The sequence below is a fragment of the Filicampus tigris genome, chromosome 10 (genome assembly GCF_054856515.1).
Source record: "Filicampus tigris isolate MCC_2025a chromosome 10, RoL_Ftig_1.0, whole genome shotgun sequence".
NCBI lineage: Eukaryota > Metazoa > Chordata > Actinopteri > Syngnathiformes > Syngnathidae > Filicampus > Filicampus tigris.
In genome coordinates, this window is record NC_141226.1 from 21,623,010 (window position 1) to 21,644,131 (window position 21,122).

At 42.8% G+C, this 21,122-nt stretch overlaps 2 protein-coding genes across 4 annotated transcripts; both read right to left on the bottom strand.

Moving 5' to 3' along the window:
• Nucleotides 1-495: 495 nt before the first annotated feature.
• copa (COPI coat complex subunit alpha) lies at nt 496-14,097 on the bottom strand. 2 transcript variants are annotated; one of them, XM_086042716.1, is made up of 29 exons: nt 13,874-14,097; nt 13,375-13,488; nt 13,000-13,073; nt 12,796-12,876; nt 12,503-12,579; nt 12,305-12,414; nt 10,845-10,954; nt 9,739-9,838; nt 8,897-9,115; nt 8,202-8,352; nt 8,060-8,126; nt 7,626-7,701; nt 7,471-7,568; nt 6,599-6,824; nt 6,367-6,505; nt 5,693-5,855; nt 5,121-5,267; nt 4,839-5,028; nt 4,668-4,763; nt 4,114-4,202; nt 3,899-4,022; nt 3,734-3,823; nt 3,029-3,132; nt 2,770-2,916; nt 2,353-2,676; nt 2,104-2,214; nt 1,862-2,023; nt 867-1,061; nt 496-791 (listed from the first exon to the last, which is right to left on the bottom strand). In XM_086042716.1, the coding sequence occupies exons 1-29, from the start codon at nt 13,911-13,913 to the stop codon at nt 732-734; spliced, it is 3,684 nt and encodes a 1,227-aa protein (XP_085898842.1). In that variant the 5' UTR covers nt 13,914-14,097; the 3' UTR covers nt 496-731. The 2 variants fall into 2 exon arrangements, with proteins under 2 accessions (XP_085898842.1, XP_085898843.1); XM_086042717.1 differs by having other exon boundaries at nt 497-791; nt 7,471-7,553; nt 13,874-14,096.
• Nucleotides 14,098-15,020: 923 nt separating this feature from the next.
• On the bottom strand, nt 15,021-20,324 carry pex19 (peroxisomal biogenesis factor 19). 2 transcript variants are annotated; one of them, XM_086042721.1, is made up of 8 exons: nt 20,105-20,324; nt 19,712-19,797; nt 19,449-19,614; nt 19,275-19,360; nt 18,350-18,529; nt 18,114-18,272; nt 17,991-18,035; nt 15,021-17,036 (listed from the first exon to the last, which is right to left on the bottom strand). In XM_086042721.1, the coding sequence occupies exons 1-8, from the start codon at nt 20,166-20,168 to the stop codon at nt 16,947-16,949; spliced, it is 876 nt and encodes a 291-aa protein (XP_085898847.1). In that variant the 5' UTR covers nt 20,169-20,324; the 3' UTR covers nt 15,021-16,946. The 2 variants fall into 2 exon arrangements, with proteins under 2 accessions (XP_085898847.1, XP_085898846.1); XM_086042720.1 differs by having other exon boundaries at nt 19,449-19,617; nt 20,105-20,311.
• Nucleotides 20,325-21,122: the final 798 nt, after the last annotated feature.

Genomic DNA, 21,122 nt, shown 5'->3' on the forward strand with positions numbered 1-21,122 from the left:
TATTTTTGATACAGAAAAATAGCACAGCATTGCTTTAAAACAAATAAATTGTCAAGAAAGACTCTGTTTTCAAACAGGCCAGTTTCTGTACGCACTCTGTGTGTTTGATATGTGCCTTTAAGCCTTGCGAGGTTCAGATTTTGTCATTTGTTTAGTGAATGTGCACGAAGGCTGTGGCTCTCCTTGCCCACTTCATAAGGCATTACCTGGAAAACGTGAAAAATTTGACCTTGTGCATAAAGAACTGACAAAAGCTGTATGTGGGACGGGACAAGGGCTGGCACACTGTATAAAAACTCATCGAGTTGTCCATGGCAAAAAATGCGCAGGGAAAATGTCTATAATTGTTCATCCTGGTGTTTGACAAAAGCATGTTAAACATTTTAAGACTGGACAATTGTTTTTATATATATATTTAAAAAATGTGTCTTTTAGTATTATTTGTCCCTTATTCGCATTTTAACTCGACACCAAAACATGACATACACATGAAATGCATTTGTCTTAATCTTTAATTTCTTCTCCCCCCCCCCTTGTTACATAGAGATTTTTTTTATTTTGACAGAATGAAAGGCTGATGTAACTGCGCAAGCGATGACTAAGCTTAAAGACAAAATAGCTTTCTTGCAGGATAGCTGCTTGAGAAAGATATAAGGATTACATTGCAACGTTACGATACATATCAGTTGTTCTTTTTTTTTTTTTTTTTGATGACATTTCCTTCCGTCGTCCTAACGGAACTGGAGTGGACTCACTCGCAGACCAATCACATCCTTGCCAATCTCAGTCACCTGAAAAGTGAAAGTAAAGATTAGCCTGGTGTTCAGGGCCATCAAACTGCGCTGTCTGCTTTTATTTGATCCTACCTGGGTAACCCTGCACACCTGGCCCTTGTACGAGGGGCAGTAGCACGCCCCGGACAACGGGCACTTCTCCACGGGACGTCCGCGGTAAAGCGGGACGAAGGAGGCAGCGCACAGGTCGAACGGATTGTGCGGGTCATAGTTCAGCTGGTGGGCGTCTGTTAGGTTCTTCTCACACGCCGCCATAATCTTGCGTGTCTGAGTTGGTCAGGAATATTCAAGTGTTAACGTGATATCGAGGGAAACTCAAGAATGCCATTCTGAAGGAATTGTATGTTAGTGTTGAAAAAGCTGATGCTGAACAGAAATGCTGTGGAATTATTTGAATTGTTGAAATGTGGAATGTGAGAAGTCAGAATTGTTTAGATGGGTTGATAAATAAGGAAAGAGGAAGTAAAATACTGTATACATTGTAATTTGGGAATATTGTGGAAGTTTGGGTAATGGTCTGAATCGGTCAAGAACTGCAGTAGGAGGAGGTAAATATGTAAAATACTACATTTGGGAAATTTATATTAAATGAAAATTAAATATAGTTCCCAAGATGGCTTGAATGAGCCTTTTCATTTTAAGTTGGAATGGTTTAAAATCGCTCACAAAATGTGGAAGAGGAAGTTGATATGTAAAATGTCTCTTAAATTTGGGGAGTTGATAAATTATTCTAAAAATCCCCTCAAAAAGCTAAACATTTAAACATTTTGAGGGTGGAATGAGGGTTTAAATCCATGTAAAAATTTGGAAAGAGGTAATTTTATCATCAAAAGTGTGGAATTTTGGCCATGTGGGAATTATTGGACTGTGGAAAATAAGATTGGGCTTCCTTTGAGGGTATTTTGTCCTGAATGTTGTGAATCATTTGATGCTTGGACAGTTTGCATAGGGCACAACATTTGCAAGGAGCAGCGTGTCCAAAAGGTAGGGTGAATAATATTAAATAGAAAAAAAAAAAAAAAGATTTTGGTGCAGAACAACCCAATGTTCAAAACGTGACGGCAGACCTGCTGCGCGACGTCGGGCTTGGGGCCGAGCTCGAGCAGGCGGCGCGCAAAGCCGGTGGCCGTCTTGAAGTTGCGCAGCTTGAAGAAGAGGTTGAGAGCCGTGCGCAACACTAGCACCATGTGGACGGGCTGGAGGTTGCAGTGGGTGAAGTAGGCGGCCATCTGTACGGAACAACAAACGTGCCATCATGAAACCCGCTCCCGTGGAAACCCACAAACAAAAAAAACGAGTCAAGCCTGACCTCACAGAGTCTCTTCTGCTGGTCCAGTGTGTCTTTGGGCAGCTTCTTCCGCTCCGTCTCCATGGTCAGACCCACGATGTACTCCTTGCAAATGGTGATCAACTGCTGAGCCTACAACAGTGGTCATCACGATGAATTAACACACCGACACGTACAGTAAACTTTCAGTGTTGCCCCACGATATCACAGTTCGACGTTCGCTTGGTAGAAAATATCCGCCGCCGTCACACGACCCGGTTGCTGCCTCACCTCGGCAATCTCCTGCTTGTTGTCGACAACCAGCAGCGGAACCGACAGCAGGATGGCCCGGAAGCGCTCCACGGCCTCCTCGAAGCGCCCGGAGGTGGTCAGCTGGTAGCACTGCTGCAGGCGGGCGATGAGGTCGGCCAGGCGGAGGCCAACGGCCGGCAGCCCCTGCTTGAGCCCGCAGTCCTTCCAGTTCCTCTGCGGATTGGCCCGCAGGCAGGGAAGCGAGGGCAGCGCCAGGTAGCAGGTGCGGCCCCTGGACAGCGTCTGCATGAAGAGCGACTTGTACGGGCCGAAGTTGACGACTCCGACTTGGTCGTGGAGCAGCTGTGGAGGCCAGTAGCAATGTTTTGAATGACACTTCTCTGGTACACTAATGGTTACGTTTCCTTGGTAAATGTCAGGAAGAAGGCAACTTACTCTCATGGCGGTCTCAAAGGAGCCCGCTAGGATGTGGTCCACCGCCAACTGCGAGTTGTTGCACCACATCTGTGTGGGACTTATTCCCTTGGTGGGTGGCACGAAGAAGCCGTCCTCCGCCGAGCCGCCTGCGCCGGCCGGCAAGTCCTAATGACGCAGCGCATAATGTACTTGCTGAGTTTTTTAAAAAAAATTATTTCATATACACCAGAGGTGGGCAAAGTGTGGCACACAGGCATGTCCATTAAGGTTCTCCTACCAGCTCTGGTGGAAGGTCCAGGTCCTCCTCCACCTCCCAGCCTCCTCCATCCTCTTTGGCACCGCCCTCGTCGCCAAAGCCATCCTGAGCATCCATGAAGCCATCTGAGGGAACACGTTCATTTGACACCATCAACTGATGTGGCAGTGGCTCTATAGTAACAGAGTTCCTCCATTTTGTGGCAAGTTAAATGTACGAGTTCTTCAAGTGGAAGTCAACCCAAACATGTTTTTTTCAAGAATATGTTCCCAGTAGGCCCGCTGGTTGAAACACGGCATTCTGATTAATTTTGCGTTTGTGGAATCAGTGTTAATCCACTCGTTTTTAGCCATCTCTGGGGGCCGGCCATTTTGTCTTCTGTCGACTGAAAATGACATCACGACTGCTCACAACGACCAATCACAGCTGACCCGTTTTCTGAATCTTGGTGATTGGTCATTGTGAGCAGTTGTGATGTCATTTGCAGTCGACAGGAGACAAAATGGCCGCCCCCAGAGATGGCTAAAAACGAGTGGATTAACACTTATTCCACAAACGCAATATTTAGCAGAATGCCCTGTTTCAACTAGTGGGCTCGCATAGAACATATTTTTGAAAAAAGACATGTTTGGGTTGACTTCCGCAATAAATTCTTCTGAAATTAAATTGAAGTCAAACATCACTACGTTGTCAATGTCAACCTCAGTTTCATCTTTCTCTGCTTACCATCATCAAGCTGAAGCTCGGCATCGTCTCCCCAGCCCTCCGCTCCGGAGGCGTCCATGTCCAGGTCGGCGGCCATCTGACCTGCTTTCCCTACAAAAACAAACAAACTGACATCAAGTGACTGAGTGACTTCAACTTCTGTCACATTTTGTCTTCTCCTTTTACCCTTGGCTCCGATTGCGCCCTCAAAGAAGCCCTTGGAGACGGTGAGCAGGGGCCAGTTGGTGTCGAGCGGGTTGATCGGCGGAGGTGGCTGCAAGAGCTGGGCATTGAGATCCACCTCAGGCAACTACAAGTGACAGGAAAAAAAAATATTGAAGTCTTTATGCCAAATGGTGGCGTGCGAGTGTTGACTACTGGGAGTTGATTTTGCAACATACAGTCTCCTTCTCCGGATCAAACGTCTCTTTGAGGGCCTCAGCTTCTTCATCTAGTCCGTGCGTAGCAGCAGTGAGGTAAGCCAGAGACTCTACAAAAAAAAAAAAAAAAAAAAAAAGACATGAGTTTACCATGGCAAATTTGTGTTGCGACCAGTTGCCAAGGCAGAAACTGTACCACAGAAATTCCCTAGATTTGACACCTGAAAATTCAGCAGCAAAAAAAAGAAGACCCTGCAAGGTGGTGGAGTAATTTACAAAGGTACATGAAACTTCGGGTTCTGCATTGCTCGACATATTTAACTGCATACTTAATTTAAGGAGGCCATTAATGGATTAAAAAAAATATATAAAATTAAGCTTTACATGATGAGAATTTCTGGGGCCGATCACTGATCCAATCACAAGATGGAGCAATATGCCTTTTTAAAATCACTTATTTACTGCATACACAGGTGTAGTATTTGCGGAACGTCAACAAAAACACCCAAGCATTTTCACCAATAATAGCAATATTTTCCGTGCCCCAAAAGGGAAAGGTTGCGGCGTTGACTCACTCTGCCCACAGTTCTTCAGGATGCGGACTCTCTCGCTGACATCTCCCAAATAGAGTGCTGCCTGGTAGTGGCCGCTCATGTCCTTGCGAATCTCAGCTACCGACAAAGCACACATCCATTTTAGCTACCCTTGGACATCATCACACCAGCCGTAGGCTCTCCCTCCCTCACCGATTTTCATCATCTTGCGCAGCTTGGCCAGGTTGCCGGTGATAAGGTAGAGGAAGGTGAGCTTGTCAAAGTTCTTGGTCCTCTGGTAGCACATCTCCACTACCTGGTGGTGGCCCTGCAGCAGCGCCGCCTCACCCAGACGCTCCCAGCAGCTGCGCTCGTCCAGTGCCTTGGCCGCCTCCAGCGCCACCTTGAGCAAAAAAAAAAAGAGAGAGACGGACGGCGGCAATGAACTCGCAGCTGTTAGCAGAGGAGGAGAGAAAGCGGAACTGTGACAGTTACTTCGATGTTGCCGCACTCCAGAGCTAGGCTGAAGCGAGTCTTCTCGTCTTTGACAAAGTGCAGCGCCACCTCGGGGTAGCCCTTCTTTTGCAGGTAAGCAATGATGGACTGGCCCACCAACTTGGCGTTACGGACCATGTGAAGAACCTGAAAGGGTCAACTTTGATAAATATTTAAGAACGTATCCCGGCAGTCAAAAGCTGAAACCGTTGTTAACCTCATGTTATTGAATGAGAAACTGTTTCCAAACTGGTAGTTTAACTCCAGATTTAGTGAGTTGTTTTTCTTCCAATCAAAGTAAAAACGAAAATTTGAATGTTTATCCTCAGCCCCAAATATTGGACTTTTTTTGTCTGTTGAAACAGGTACTGTTTATATGGGGGTTTTTTTGTGGCTGTGGTAGCTACGCTAGCGACTGCATAGTAGCTAATTGGCCAACATGAACCCGCACATGCAACAACAATGCATTTTAGCTCTCAACTTGATCAACTTTGTCACTAACAACACTGCCACCACTTTGGCATGCCAGTGGTGACTTGCGTCAAGTCCCGAAGCTGCTGGCTGAGACCAACCTCATCGTATTTGCGATTGACGAGGGCCAGTTTGAAGCGGTACTCGGTGGGGTCGATGGTGAGGACGCGTGGTCGGCACTCCCTGTCCAAGCAATACACGCTGTTGCCTCGCACGCGGGTCACGTAGATGGGCAGGTCCAGCGTCCTGATGATGCCGTGATCGCTACATGGAGAGATGCGAGTTAGAGTGTTGTACAGACATTGATTACCAGGCCAAATTGGAGCATTTTTTTTTTTTTACTCTCTTCTGATTAAAATAAAATAAGATAAATGAATTCCTGGGATTGAATGGCTGCACTGTAAAAAGACAAATAAATACGTCAATGGCAGTGAATGAGTTCATCTGCCAAGACTGGATTATCCTGAGTGATTATGCTGTGATGTGGTTCAAGTTAAGAGAGATTTTCCCTTTCCCGGTTGTGGATGAAAACTGTCATTTTAAACCCGGTCAATATTTAAGATGGAAAACGATGTGATTTTACTTTTTCATTCATCCATTTTCTCTCTGGTTTTGTATTGATATTTAATTTACTGGGTGTGTTCTCTTCAGACAAATGGAGCGACTGGTTGTGTTGAGTGTTTGCAATAAGGCAGCGGGGTGGGCACGGGCGACAAACTGCAATCTATCAAGGGAGCACTGTACTTGAACGTAAACTCAGCGGCTGTGCACGTACCCCGAGGTGAGGGCGTATTTGATGTGGTTGGAGGTGGTGTAAATGAAGACACCACTCTCATCCCAGGCTCCACTCTTCACTCTGATGTTCTCATGAATGTTGCAGAGGCTCTCCAGCTTGCGGTTGCAGATCATAATGGCTGAAAAGAAATCGAGCGGGGGGGGAAACCATTTGGCCTCTTGCCATAGCCACACAACGCTTGGCGACGGCCCGGCGGGCAGGCCGCTCTTACCGTGCTTGGCCAGCAGCGCCACGTGGCTGGTGTCGGCGCTCCACACCACGTACTTGACCTTGGCGATCTTGACAGTAGCCAGCGAGCGCTTCTGCTGCACGTCGAAGAGCGTCACGCCGTCGGCGTCGCGCAGCAGCAGCGAGCCAGTGCCGGCGTAGAAGATCTCTTCGCAGCTTGGCACCTGGACCTTCTTCACGATCTCGTTCTTCAGGTTCTTGATCAGCAGCTGGTGTAAGACAAGGTGTGGATGGGAATAGGATGAGGCGGGATTTACAGTTGGCTGGTTCCGATTTAATGCCCATATTCAGAAATGTACGTGTAGGTTTCAAGTGACACATGACTGCGTTTACACCAGGGGTCCACCATCTGTCAAACAATAATAGAGACTTAGACTTGACTTTATTGATCCCTTTGGGAAGACTCCCTCAGGGAAATTTGCATTTCCAGCAGCAATAAGAACAAATAAGCAAAAAAAAAAAAAAAAAAAATACGTCTATAAAATATACAAATAATAAATGGGCAGACTCTTACCCCCACTGATTTCAATTAGGGTAACATCCACCTTACTCCCCTCGCTATCGTTAGGGAGTTTAAATTGGGAGTTGTCGTTGGCTGTGAGCTACATCAACATGAAAATAAAATCGTGAAATAGTGACTGAAAAAATATGAGTTTGACTTTTCAATTCATTTAAGTTTTACTTCTAAGTTAAAGACGTCCTTTTATATCCATAATGAATATGTATCCACATTTTGAAGAGGCCTAGTCAAGCAAAAAAAAAAAAAACCGCACGATTGTGTGACTTGATCTGTGTACTGAATATTTAGACCCATCTTGTTTTCCCTACTATAATGAATGGAGATTCAGTACTTACAGAGTGCATGCGGTCCAGGACAGCAAATCTGTTCCTGGCCACCCACACGGCTGTCAGGCCAGAGGACCTCTTCCCTTCGGGTGCTGAGAAAGACACAACTATCATGACATCACTATCATTTCAGACAAGACTCATGCACTGCACTGTTTCCATACCATCAGGGTTCTGAGAGTCGCTCTCTTTGGGAATTGAGTACAGGTCGTAGGTGCTGTTCTCCAGGTTGGTCGCCCTCTGAAAGACGACACAAGAGATCAATCAAACTTTCACTAAACTGCCACATCAAAGGCAGATATTATTAACCCAATGCGGTGAAATATTGTATTGTAAATATTGTATTGAATAAGTTCAATTTAGAATAAGAAATAACATTTTATTAGGTGTAAGTAGTATCTTAATACACTTGTTTTAAAACAGTGTGATTCTGAGAGACTAGCTGCATTGACTTTTTTTTTTTTTTTTAAAGAAATCTTGCCGAGTCAAAAGTTTCATTTCCTACTGGCAGACAACTTTGTGTTAAAACAAATACATTCCTCATTCAGTTTATTTTTTTTTTTTTAATTCAATTTTTGCAACGGTCGAGGATACTCACAGTGCACAGGAGCACAGCGTTCTCAGCGGGGTTGTAGGACATGCTGAACACCGGAAACTTGGAGCCACTGCGACAAGAAAACATGGTCACATTCGTTTGCACATTGTGAAACCAATTAAGCTAGCCGATGCTCATCAGCTACCTGCGCAGCTGCATGACGGCAGTGTCCTTGCTGCTGTTGAAGTCCAGCTGGCGCAGGAAACGCTCCTTGACGTAGTACAGCATGTTGCCGTGGACGGCGTACGCCGGGCGCTCGCGCTCCAGCTTGAACACAATCATGCCGCTGTCGTGGCCTGGAGGAAAATGTTGAATGTTAACATAAACGGAAAAACAAAAAGCTTGCATATTCTGGTTAACCCTTTGTGGAGGGATTCCAATACAGTCAGCCCCGGTTTGATGTGGAGTATACTTTCCAGATGCTTTCAAACTCAACATTTAAACTTATTAAAGCAACATTTTTGAAGTATTTCTTAGTTCCCACACTCTCACTCTCAAGAAACGGGAGGCCAAACTCTAAGCGCACCTCGAGAAAAAGAAAGCAAGACTCCCACTCAACACCGTTCACCAAATAAGAGACAAGCGTACTTGTCACTTGCCGTTTGTCTCTCTTAGTTGGGACGGACTGGAAAACGGACACATAAAAAGATAATGAACTCATTCGCTGCCATGCCCATTTATTTCCTCCAACTGGAATTCAACCATTTTACTTGAAGTGCTTGTATGGCCAAAATGTTGGTCAGCTGAATGTTCCTCTACTGTATTGAAATTTGGCACAGTGATGCAAAGGACTGCGATATAGCAGAGCGACACGATATTCCAAACCTGTCGACTACCTACCTGCGGCAAAGAGGTTGAGGTTGGGGTGCGCACCCAGCACCCAGAAGCGGTCATGGTCCCGGCGGAAAGTCTGGACGCCGGTCCTCTTGGACATGTCCCACACCCGTATGCTCTTGTCCTCAGAGTTGGAGAGGATAAGCTCCTGGCGCGGGTGGAATACGGCGCAGGAGACGTTGTTGTAGTGGCCGCGGCACGTGTCAAGCTCCCACGCCTTGGACTCTGGAGGGGGAAGGGGATCCGTTTTGTAAGTTTTGTTACAACGCACAGGGAGAGAAATACATTTCTTTTTAATAAAATGTCATTTCTACAGTGACAAATCATGACAGGTGTCTCAAGACAATTTACATAATGGAGATGTGTCTGTAATGCTTTCTATCTGCAAATACGGTACTTAAAGCGGAAGTCAACCCAAACATTTTTTTTTTCAAGATAATGTTCCCAGCAGGCCCACTAGTTGGAACACGGCATTCTGATTCAATTTGCGTTTGTGGAATATAAGTTAAGCAGCAAAATGCACTCGTTTTCAGCCATCTTCTCTTCTGTCGAAGGAAAATGACATCACAACAGCTCTCAACGACCAATCACGGCTGACCTGTTTTCCTGAATCTGAGCCGTGATTGGTCGCTGTGAGCTGTTGTGATGTAACAGAAGAGCAAATGGCCGCCCCCAGAGATGGCTAAAAACAGGTGGTTTAACACTTATTCTACAAATGCAATATTTATCAGAATGCCCTGTTTCAACTAGTGGGCTTGCATAGACCATATTCTTTAAAAAAAAAAAAAAAAAAACACGTTTGCGTTGACTACCTCTTTAAGGTCTTTTCTATTCTATTCTTTTCTTACCATTCATCCTCCAGATCTTGACCTGCCTGTCGTCCGCGCCCGACACAATGAGAGGCATGCTGGGATGGAAGGTGGCCCAGTTAACGCCTCGGTCATGACCCTGCATAAAGCAGACAGCTCAAGTCATGCCGCTGGTGAGTCACTGCAGCATCAAAATCAGTTCACAGGTTACAACAATTCAAGTACAGTAGATGTATCAGTCAATGTCATCTTGTGGCATCAAAAGGAATTTATAAACCTTTATTTTTGTCAGTTACTCAATAATAGTAGGAGAATGCTGCATTCGCATGAAAAACACTTCTAGACCATAAATCTAATAATGTAAGCATGGCGCTAATTAAGCGTGCCTTTTTTGCCATGCTTATTCTAACGTCACTGCGCAAATTAGTTCATTGCTTCTCGGGCTGAACGATTAATTGCATTTGCAATATAATCGCGATTTGAGAAAATGTGACTTGACTTCGGTTTACGCGTTTGAAGTTTGAGCACACAGACGTGAGCGTGCGGCTCCTTGAGCCACGACAAATAAAAATGCATCCATCATATTTATGCATGCGTCATATTTAGGCATCATCTTTTCCTACCGGGCGGCGTGTGTGATTTTACTTAATGGAGATTGGGTACGTTTTAAATTGTATACATGTATGTTTTACTTTGTGTCTTTACAGTATAGTATCCGTATACAGTAGTACGTATATAGTTCTGTTTACACAACACCTGTGTGGCAGAATTATGTCATCGTGATGAACGCTTACCAAACGGCACATCAAAATATTGCGTACCAGATCTGATACTTTGTTGTAATAAAGATTAATTGTTGAAAAATATATTAGAATGTACCTTGGGAAAAAAAAAATCGTAACTCATCACAATAATTTGAAAAAAAAAGAAAAAGAAAAACTTGCATGTTTGACCATCGTCATTTGAGGACCTCCTGGATTTGTATTAAAAAAATAAGTCAATTTTAAGTTTGGGAGGCTTGAAAAAAACACCACTCAATTCCAACCCAACTGAGATGTTTTCAAGAAATCAGTGACAAAACATCTGACTCCATTTCCTAAAGGAACGGCAACGCTAAACGCAGCCAGCCCTCAAAGCCATTTCACCTCCAGCACATGCTTGACGACTGCGTCGGAGGCGCCGAACAGGTCGACGCCGGAGATGCCGCGGACCTCCGTTTCCACGGCGCCAGGCGACAAGTTCTTCTTCCTCAGACCTGCAACCGACATTCAGTGTCGCGGGTGCGATGGCGGGGCACGGGGGAGGCAAACGTTGTTTGGGAGGGAAGAAAACAAGTCAACAAAACAACCAAATACAACAAATAAAAAGGCAATGAGAAGCAGCAGCAAAGTGTAGATGACTGCTGGACCAGCGGACACACACTCGGGATGGAAACATCACAAACACGTTTGCTCTCTTGCACGCGGCGGCTGATTGGATTAGAGAGGGGAAACAAAATGATTGGGTTGGACGCCGAAGCTTGCGTTGATGATGATTCCCGCCTGAACAAACAACGTGGTGAGCGTCTGGTTCAGCAGTGAGAAGAGATGAACGGAAAATGGGATGGAACTAGGAACCTGTGTGCAAGTATGGATGTTTCCAGGGAGGGCAGTGGATAAGGGGGCACATAGGGAGGGAGGGAGGTTGTGGGTGTGGGTGGTTGGCGCTGTAAAGACGTGCTCTGATGGGCCTTCGGATATGAAGAACGTGATGTTATTTTACTTGAATGCTCATGCGTGCTTGATGAGTCACATGCAACTTGCATTACTAGTTAGCGTAAAGCAGTTCGCAATAACACAAAAACATCAAACTTTACTTTGTGTTAGCTTGGTGCAAATGTCATGCGGGGCATATGCTAAAACCCCTTAAATGTCAGATCTGAGCAATTGTAGAAAATTAAGTCGTCAGGGATGCTGTGTATTTGCCATTGAGGGCCTCTATAAGAAATAATAAAGAATTCCATCATGTGAGTATGAAGTAAGTATGAATGTAAGAGTGAGTGGATGGTAATGCGATGCTATACAAAACATTGCCCGGTGAGCTCACAAACAGAGGGATGACAGGAGTGAAGAGGGAGAAGAGATTGTTTAGGTAGTTCCAAAAGCAACAGACAGCAAAGACATTATGAAGCATGCAGAGGCACGCAAGCACTTCCTCGCTTATCAAGAATGATTGAAAGTCATAAAGACCAATACATCTTTAGTGGGAGGAGGTGTTTGCGCATCCAGCCCGCAGAGTTCGTCCTATACACGTCGCAGCCGTTAGAGGACGGCTCGGGATGTGAAATCTACATCCCGTTTCAGCCTCTTTCTCATCTGATAGAAAGTGAACACGTCTTGTTGAATTACTTAGTTTTTCTGACGGGTAAAAACAAAAACTAACAAATATTTCAGTCCACTCCAGTTTAATTGTATGAATAAATTGGTGCACAATTTTTAAAAAAGTATTCAAAAAACGTGTTTTATCAAAAAAAAAAAAAAAAAACAACAACAATGACGTGTTCACTTCCTAGAGCCCCCACCTTCGCCTAGCCTCCCGTGCTACACTGTCCCCTAAAAGCCCTCACCGGAGATATCCCACACTCGCACAGTCTGATCCAGGCTGGCTGATACCACCAGGTCCTCCGAGGGGTGGAACTGGGCACACATGACATAGTGGTTGTGGCCCGTCAGCACACTGTGGAAACAAAGAGGGGCAGTGAGGAATGATGATGATTTTACGTTTGAGCACCGTTGATCCATGTCGGGTCTATCACTGAGTTTACCAGACACAAGTCCTGGATTGCCAGTTCCAGATGCGAATGGTTTGGTCGTCGGAGGCACTCAGAATCCAAGGGTACTCCTATAAAAAGGAGTATGTGATATGTCGTGGCAATATTTTCAATGTTCCACTGACAAAAAGAGGGGCAACAAGAGTCGACAGGGCGCTTCGGGCTACTTTCACACATTACCAATTATTTCTGTAGAAGAAATCTAAAAAGTAAATTTTCCATAAATCCCCTTAAAGAAATTTGGGAAAGGCTGTTCTTGGAATTCTTGTTGAGGGAGGGCAACTCACATGGTGGAAGAAGGTAGTCCTTATATAGTCCAGGTGTCCGAGTAAGGTGAAGAGGCAGCGTCTCAACTTGTAGTTCCACACCTTGTAAAATAAACAACAAACAAAAGATTTGAAAAAACATGTCAAAAAAAGAAAAACTAATTTGACCTTATTGGGTTTAAGGATAGCCAATATAACAACTATAAACAACCACATAAATACTACCTTGATTTTGTAATCGTCTCCTCCGGACACAAACAGGGGCTGCTGTTTGTGGAAATCAATTCCTCGAACGGGACCTGTGGGACAACATACAAGTTGTCAAGAGTCTACAAAAGAATCCATCTATCTATCAATCAATCGATTGCTCAGGTGTTGCCTTCGGGGATAGTATGACATCGCTAATTTTGTTGCCTTCACGGGTAGTCAATCCACATTCTTTCTCATACAACCATGCATCCAGTCAAGCGGGTGTTGCCTCCAGGCACAGTTGGAAATCACTTTTTTGGCCATCACACATCCATCCTCCCATCCACCCATCTACCTATCAATCAATCTATCTATCCATCCACGTAATCAAAAAATGCATTTTCTTTTTACCATCATGCTCGTCAAACTTGTCAATGAGCGTGCACATGCGATAGTCCCACAGCTGGATGACACCGTTGTGTAAACTGGCCAGCACCCACGGCCTCTTGGGGTGGAAACTTAGCCCTGAAACGCAACAATAGTAAGTATTTTAATATATAAAAAATAATGATAGTAAAAATAAATTTAAAAAAAAAAAATCTACCATTAATATGCCATTATATAAAACAGGGAAGGAGACGGAGATACGTGTCATTCTCAATGGTTAAGTACAGTAGCACGTAAGGGAACCTTTGGCTTTCAACACCATAGGAAGATTCACGTACTTTAAATTGCTTTTAAGTGATATTAAATGCTTGCATACTTCCATAGAACACAAGGCTACGTAAGATAGACTGATGCACAACATTTGACTGTGTACACCAAGAAACATCATACAATACCAACTGTACTTTACCGGTAGCTCGCTAACAGTAGTCTCATAAGCTAGCTTCAGCTGGCCAACGCTTACCTTTAACACGGGCCGACTTGGTTTCAAATTTGTTCAACATGGTCAAGGAGAACCAGCGTACGTTCTTCTTTAACAATGTATTTATAATCAACTATCACTCTATCCGAACGCAAAACGTACAAATGGAAAGTCACGGTTAACTATGCTAGGCGGCGGTCGCCCATCTAAGATGGATCTCTCTTCTTCCTGACACGTCTCCTGTTTTGTTTTCCGGCTTTGAGCAATAAAGTTTTCTCTGTCGAACGTTGGACAAATGATGCAAAAAGCTCCACGGCGGTCCGGACACAGAAATACAATACATAGATCCAACTTTGGTTGAATGACTGGACGTGAATTGTGGCCCATTGCAGCTCTTGAATTTAAGAGACTGTTACCGTTTGTGGGAATAAGTGACTGAGAGCATCAGCGACTGTATCATCCTCCACATGCTAGGGCGTTACAATGTATTAAATATGATTTAGAAATCATGATATTACAATAATAATTTGGTTTAAGAATACCTTTAATAATAAATCATTAATAAACATGCTCAGTGCTCTTGTATCTCGCTCCATGAGAATATTAAAAATATATATTAAATCAATCATTGAGCATGATATGTACTTATTAATCAATTTCTGACAATGTCAATCGAAACACAGTGTTGTCATTGTAAAGGCTGATTTTTTAATGACTCCTATCTTCTAGGGTGGACATAAGCATCTACAATCACATGGAAAGAAGTTTATAGATTTCCATCCTGTTATAGTGTAGGCAAAAAATCGTTCTTTCATACTTTTTAAATTAGAATTAGAATCCTCATTTAATGTTTTTTTTTAATCTTTTAAAAATGATACAACGTTTTACTATACGAACCTGAATAAATATGCATGAACAGTTTTGGCCAATTTTGTTATCTTAAAATGATTTGAGTTTTTTTCCACATTTTTTTTTTTTAGATTTCAAATTGTTATTTTTTTATCTCAATCCAAACAAATGAACTCCCCTAAGTGATTGTAGTAGTTGCGCAAAATATTGACTAGTTTTAATGTTTTAAAATTCAGTGCACCTGTGACCCATGCACATATTTAGTGTAGCAAAACAAAATGCTAGTGTTTCAGTAACATAATAGCCATCTCACCAAAAGGAATAATACACATAACCCGAGTTCATCTTGATATCATTCTTTTATTAAGTACACTGTATTTACAAAAGAGGGCAAACAAAAAAAAACACACATTGTAGCAGCTCTGCTTGAGCTACGTCGTTTGACCCTGAATAGATGGCATGATGATGAAAGCACTTTGACAAAACTTCTCTCTGAATTGCTCATTGCCTCTTTATTACACGGCAGCAGTTTGCTGTGTGCTTTCTAGACCCGTCTCCGTAGTTGCACAAAGCCAAACAACTTTTTTTCACACACACGAAGTGCTCGGCCTTTTGTTAACGCACCTTTTAAAGTGAGCGCTTGTAAGCCCTCCACTCATGCAAGCATTAATCTTGACACACAACACACAGATCCACGAGGGAAACACTTTAGCAAGGAAACCTCACACTATAATCATAATCATCAAATCAATCACTTCAGATCAATTACCGGGATGACTGTGGGAAACATTACGGTGAGGAACCAATTATATATATTTTTTAAATAATAATTAACATACAGTGCAGTGTTTTTATGTTTGTTATACACGTTACATTAACAGACCACTCATTCTCCTGTTTGTGCGGTGGGGTCAAATTGACCCGTTTTAACCATCCTGTCATATTGCCGGTCAAAGTGACCCATAAAATATCTGGATGTTTGATCCCCTTCTTTTGTCTGAGTCAGTTACAGCCTCCTGTTATACTGCGGGTCAAATTGACCTGTAAAAATCTGGATTTTCTTTTTTATTCAAAGTTTCAGCCTCTTTTTTCTTTTTGTTAGTCTACCCCTCTCGTTATACAGTGGCTCAAATTGACCTGGAAAAAATCTAGATTACAGTTTTCAAATGTGCTATCCTTATACTTTACATAGTTAAGTTGAGTTTTTAATTTGAGTTAGTTCAACTCTGTGATTCTTTGGGTCAAGCTGGGCCCAAAAAAACTAAATTAGCAACTTCAATTTTTTTTTTTTTTAGTCCCCCTTTTTTCTTTTTGTCAGTTTAAGTCCATGGTTATAGTGCAAAATTTAGATTTTGTTTCAGATATGTTTTTTTAAAATACCTATAAATTTGTTATACTGCAGTTCAAACTGACCAATAAATATCTAGATTCATTTTATTTACATTTTTAATCCCCACCCTTTTTTTTGTTAACCCTTCTGTTATAGTCTGGGTCAAAGTCACCTGTACATATTTATCTATCTATTTATTTTCTAAATGCACAACATGTTTATCCCTTTCTTTTCCTTTTACCCTGCGGGTAAAATAATGGGCCTGGAAAAAAAACAACTAGTTTTTTTCTTTTATTTTAACTCTTACGTTAGACTGTGGGTCAAACCGATTTGCAATATGTTATATTTTTTCTTTTAGTGAACAGCAGGCTTAAAATCCAAACAAATACAAGTTCGGAAAAAGAATTAAAAGTAGCTTTGTGTTATGAAACGTTCAAGTATAATCAACACGTACAACAAATTTGTTTGTACTTCATCAAAAACCTTGAACGTAAAAATTGAATGATCCACTTTTAAGCGTGATCTCTGACAAGTAATGCAGTAAATATTGACAAAAACGGTTAGTCATAGAATTCAATATGATATATAAACAACGTTTAAAGGGATTTTTTTTTGTTTGTTTCTGTGGCACTTTCTGATAATTACTGTCAAATTGACCCGTGACATAACAGGAGAGTTAAAGACACGCCAGAGAGGGCGCAGTACCATCATTCTGGGGGGAATTGTTAAAAATTAAGGAGCCGGAGAAAAAAAAACAAACGCACAGATGTTTAAATGTTAGAGCGTGTGTTGGAATTTTGCAAGCTCGTCCACATCTGTCTGCATGTTTTGGACCTGAGGGCAAGCATATGCGACGTGAGCGTCACAATGCCACCACCCAACTCCTGGTGGATGGTGGCCCTTTTGCGCAGCCAGGGTTGAGCCGCCGCCGGCTCCTTACATGATGGAGCATTGCTCGGCCGCCCCGGCCCCACCGAGGCCCCCCTGGAGGTTGAGGGAGTCCATGTCGAAGTTGAAGCCAGGAGGCTGGTGAGGGCATAAGAAGACACTGTCAATCAATTGATCCATCAATCTGTCGGGTGTTGCCTTCAGGGTCTTTAAAAAGAGAAACAACTTTTTTTTTCTCCTAAAAACAACCATAGTTTTCTTTCATTAAAAAAAAAAAACACAAAACAAAGTAAATTCCCTAAATAAAAGTGACTGTGACTTAAAAAAATATATATTTTTGTGAATTTCCCAAAAAATGTGAATTCCCCCCCAAAAAATCAATAATCTCAAAAACATTTTTTTCCTAAAAAAATATCCTGACTTTTTCTAAAGTCACCCTTTTCTAAAACAAATAAAATGAATAAATAAATAATTTAAAAAAAAAGGTTTTTCCAATGAGTTTTCCCCTCAAAAAGGAGTTTAAAACAAGATATTTTCCTAATCCTAAAACAAACACAAATAAAAACATTTTTTCCTAAGAAAGTGACTTTGCAAAATTGCTCAAAAAGAATGACTTTTTCAAAACAGGTGAGTTGAAAAAAACAATTCTCCAAAATACGATTTCCCAAAAAGGGTCTTTAAAAAAAAAAAAAAAAACCCTAACCATCCTCATAAGTATGCCAAAAAAAATCTAAAACAATAGGACTTCTTGAATAAAATGGATTTTAATCTAATAAAAAAAATCACATTAAAAAAGATAAAGAAAAGTGTGACCCTAGCCCTATTCCCCCACCCCCAATAAAGATTATTGTAAAATGACAATTTTCCCAAATTGTGGTGTGCGTAAGCATTTACTCTATGAAATGCAATTTTTAGCTCTAAAAATGTATGAAAGAAAAAAACAACTATTTATCCGAGTCAAGTGTTGATTTAGGGAAAAATTGAACTGGGTTTTATAACACGTCTTTCTTCATTCCCATAACATGTCTTTCTTCATTCCCATCAGTGAAAACGCCAACTTTTAAAATTGCAAAAATGTGATCAACAACTTACGGCGTCTCCTGCAAGCTCTTTCGGTGGTTGTCCAAGTTCCTGCAGCTGTTGGCAAAATAAGGTGATCTATAAGGAAGACGAAATGAAGACCTCGGAGGAGCTCCTGGGGCCAAGTCGTCTTACCTTCTGCATGAGGTCCATGATGCCTTCAAAGACCTTGTCGCCATCTTCCTCCTTCTCAAAGTGCTGGCAGATTTCCCCCATGACCTTGGCCTGCTGCTCATAGCGTTGGACGTCTTCTGGGCTCAGGCTGGACCTGTTGGCCTCCAACCACTCTGGATACTGAGGACGAGCAGGTTTGTCCTGTCAGCGAAAGGACGTCTGCCGCAGCCGCCGCGTTTTCAGCCTGCTGAACAAACCTTGGTGGTGATCTCCTTGAGGGACGGGTAGAGCACCTCCTTGGAGAGGAGATTCTGCATGATGGATTGCATGATGGGAAGGATGTTGGCGTCGTCGCCCCCGCCGCCGCCTTCGCCGCCCTCGTCCAATCCCAAGCCTTCCAAGGCCTTGACCAGATCGTCTCCGGCCAGGCCTGAAGACTGTGGGAACACACCAGTTCATTTCTTGTTACACTTGTATGACAATTAAAACTCATTCTGCCATCGACGTTAATATTCGTCAACCGGAATTCATATGTTCACTGCCACTGACAAATATCATTGGCGTGTGCGTTTTTTCAATTGGTAGGTTAAGTGCATTTTTCTTATTTTTACGTGAATGGTGTTTCCACGTTACAGACATCGCATTAATGTGAACATTAAAAAAAAATTTAAAAGTCAAAATTGCCATTAAAGTTATGAATGAATGTTTTTGCTATTTATACGTCTCAGTAACAACAGTAGTTACAATGTGACTGATGGCTATTTCTAGTTGCTCAGGTGTTTCCTTAAACTTTAGATAGTGCTCGTTTTTGGCTTTGGGTTTCCCCTGTGAAAACTGCATTTACTGTTAAGCAGACATGAAGGCCAGGGAGCTATCTATGGGCGAAGCACAAACCATTTTGAAGTTGCGATTCACCTCCGGAAGAGGAGACTGAAGGGAGAAACCCCCACAAACAAATAAGAACTGAAAGAGGATGCAGTAAAGGCCTGGAAAAGCATTTCAAATACATGACAAAAAGTACCTTTGCATTACACCTTTGTTGCCATGAAAGACAAGTTAAGAAATACATGCCTTCATATTAACATGACATAACAATTTGTGAGAGCTCTCCGTATATTATACAGAACGGGAAACAATGCGTAATTACATTCAGTCATATGTAAAAGCAAGTCAAAAGTCTACCTGCAAGTTATCGGCATTCTTGGCGAGGCCACGCAGGGTATCTTTGAGGCAGGACGTGAATTCTTGCTGGGAAGCCGTGTCAGTACCTGCGTGCGATAAACACACAGTTGAACCAGGGGGACGAACAAAACAACAGTCAAGCAAAAAGAATCATAGAAAGGAACCAAAACTCACCAACTTTGCCAGCAGCCGCTGAGAGCTTCTGAAAGTGCTGGAGCAGGTCGGGCTCCTCCTGGGCCAGCTCCGTCATGGCTTTCTCCCACTCCTGCTGAGCCTGGGCCGCCATGTCACCCTCGAAGAGCGTCTCGAAGAGCTTGCAGTCCTCCAGCAGTGGCGGCTGCTGCTGCGGGAGAACGTGGGGGGGGGGGGGGGACAAATGTGTGTGTTTTTTTTCTATGTGCTTAACAAAAAAATGCACCAACTTCTATGACACCAACCTTCTCTGCTCCATGGCTGGACGAGGAGGAGGAAGGAGCTTTAGGTTCAGGAGGCGCAGACTGCTTGTCAAAGTCATCCAGTGCACCTAAAAAAAAAAAACACTTAGAAGCTTTGAATGACTGTACTGTAAACACAAATAATATAAGCAAAGTTTTGCGAAGCCGAGCGATATAGCACGTTGAGCACTACCTTCCTGGTAAAGCCCTTATGAAGACATGACTAAACTTTTAATTAGAATTGTAAGCTATTTGCTTCAAGGCACAGCTTCACTTTAGTTTGATAGCAACTTGACCGGGAACACACAAACATCCTACGAACTAACCACCATAAGTGCCTAAAATATCGGGTTTCGTTTAATTTAACATTTAATATCTTTATTATTATAATCGTACTGTCCAGTAATTCGTCCAGTTCAGCGTCGTGGCCTCTTTGCCCCTCTCCAGCTCCGGAAGCCATGATGGACTCCTGACGGAATGCTGCAGCGGCGTGTCTCACAAAAATGACGTAGCAAAGACACAAGTGTCGCTGGAGTGACGTCCCCGCTATAGTCCTTTCACAAGTCGGGTGCACTCTTGTGGTAGACAGAGGAAAATGCGTTGTTTAAAAACTGGACGGAGTCTGCAGCTACAGTACTGTATCCAGCTACCCATCCGTTATCCGAACCGCTTAATCCCACGTGGGTCGCGGACGTGCTGGAGCCTATCCCGGCTGTCTCTGGGCCGTAGGCGGGGTACACCCTGGACTGGTTGCCAACTTGGAGTGTCCAATTAATCTAACATGCAAGTTCTTGGAATCTGGGAGGTAACCGGAGAAAACCGAGGAGAACATGCAAACGACGTGCTAACCACCAGTTGCCGCCGATTCTGCAACTAAACGAAACGAAACTAAACTAAAACTATAAACTACAGTAAATTAAACCGAACTACGGCAAACTGAACTAAAGAGGTTTAAAAAGAAATCATAACAAATTCAAAATAAACGAATCCAATGGTTAACCAAACAGCATAACATGCATGTAAACTCAAAAGACAGTTACAATTTGATTTAATTTAATTGAACTCAATCTCTCAAATAAAGTTTACACAAACAATGAATATTAATTAACAATTCAAAACAAAAACATATCCAGAGGCCATTTAAACTTCCAAATCATGCCACCTGTGGTGGAAAAAAATATTTTGGTATTTGGGTATTTTCAGGTATTCTTGCAAGAATCTAGTTGTTGTTGTTAAGAAAAATAGAACCACTGACAAACGTAACAACAGCATAACTCAATTGAAGCCAATTGAATCTATTCTGGAGGAATGTGCATGACAGACTATTATCTTCCCTCTCTAAGTCTTTCTCCTTGTTTTTAAAACACCACCGTCTGTCGCTAAATAAAAACTATTGTTTGAGGTGACGTCGTGC

Bases quoted from the DNA above. Each gene is read 5' to 3' on its own strand.
- pex19 (XM_086042720.1), bottom strand. From the start codon at position 20,168: ATGGCTTCCGGAGCTGGAGAGGGGCAAAGAGGCCACGACGCTGAACTG. The intron at 19,618-19,711 runs GTTGGTGTCATA...GTTCTCCCGCAG, and splicing joins CCAGCCATGGAGCAGAGAAG to CAGCAGCCGCCACTGCTGGA. The intron at 18,530-19,274 runs GTAGACTTTTGA...GTGTTCCCACAG, and splicing joins AGAATGCCGATAACTTGCAG to TCTTCAGGCCTGGCCGGAGA.
- copa (XM_086042716.1), bottom strand. From the start codon at position 13,913: ATGTTGAACAAATTTGAAACCAAGTCGGCCCGTGTTAAAG. The intron at 12,415-12,502 runs GTAAACTCAGTG...TTGTTTCCACAG, and splicing joins CAATCCAGGACTTGTGTCTG to TGTGCTGACGGGCCACAACC. The intron at 5,268-5,692 runs GTTGGTCTCAGC...TGACCCTTTCAG, and splicing joins TCAATCGCAAATACGATGAG to GTTCTTCACATGGTCCGTAA.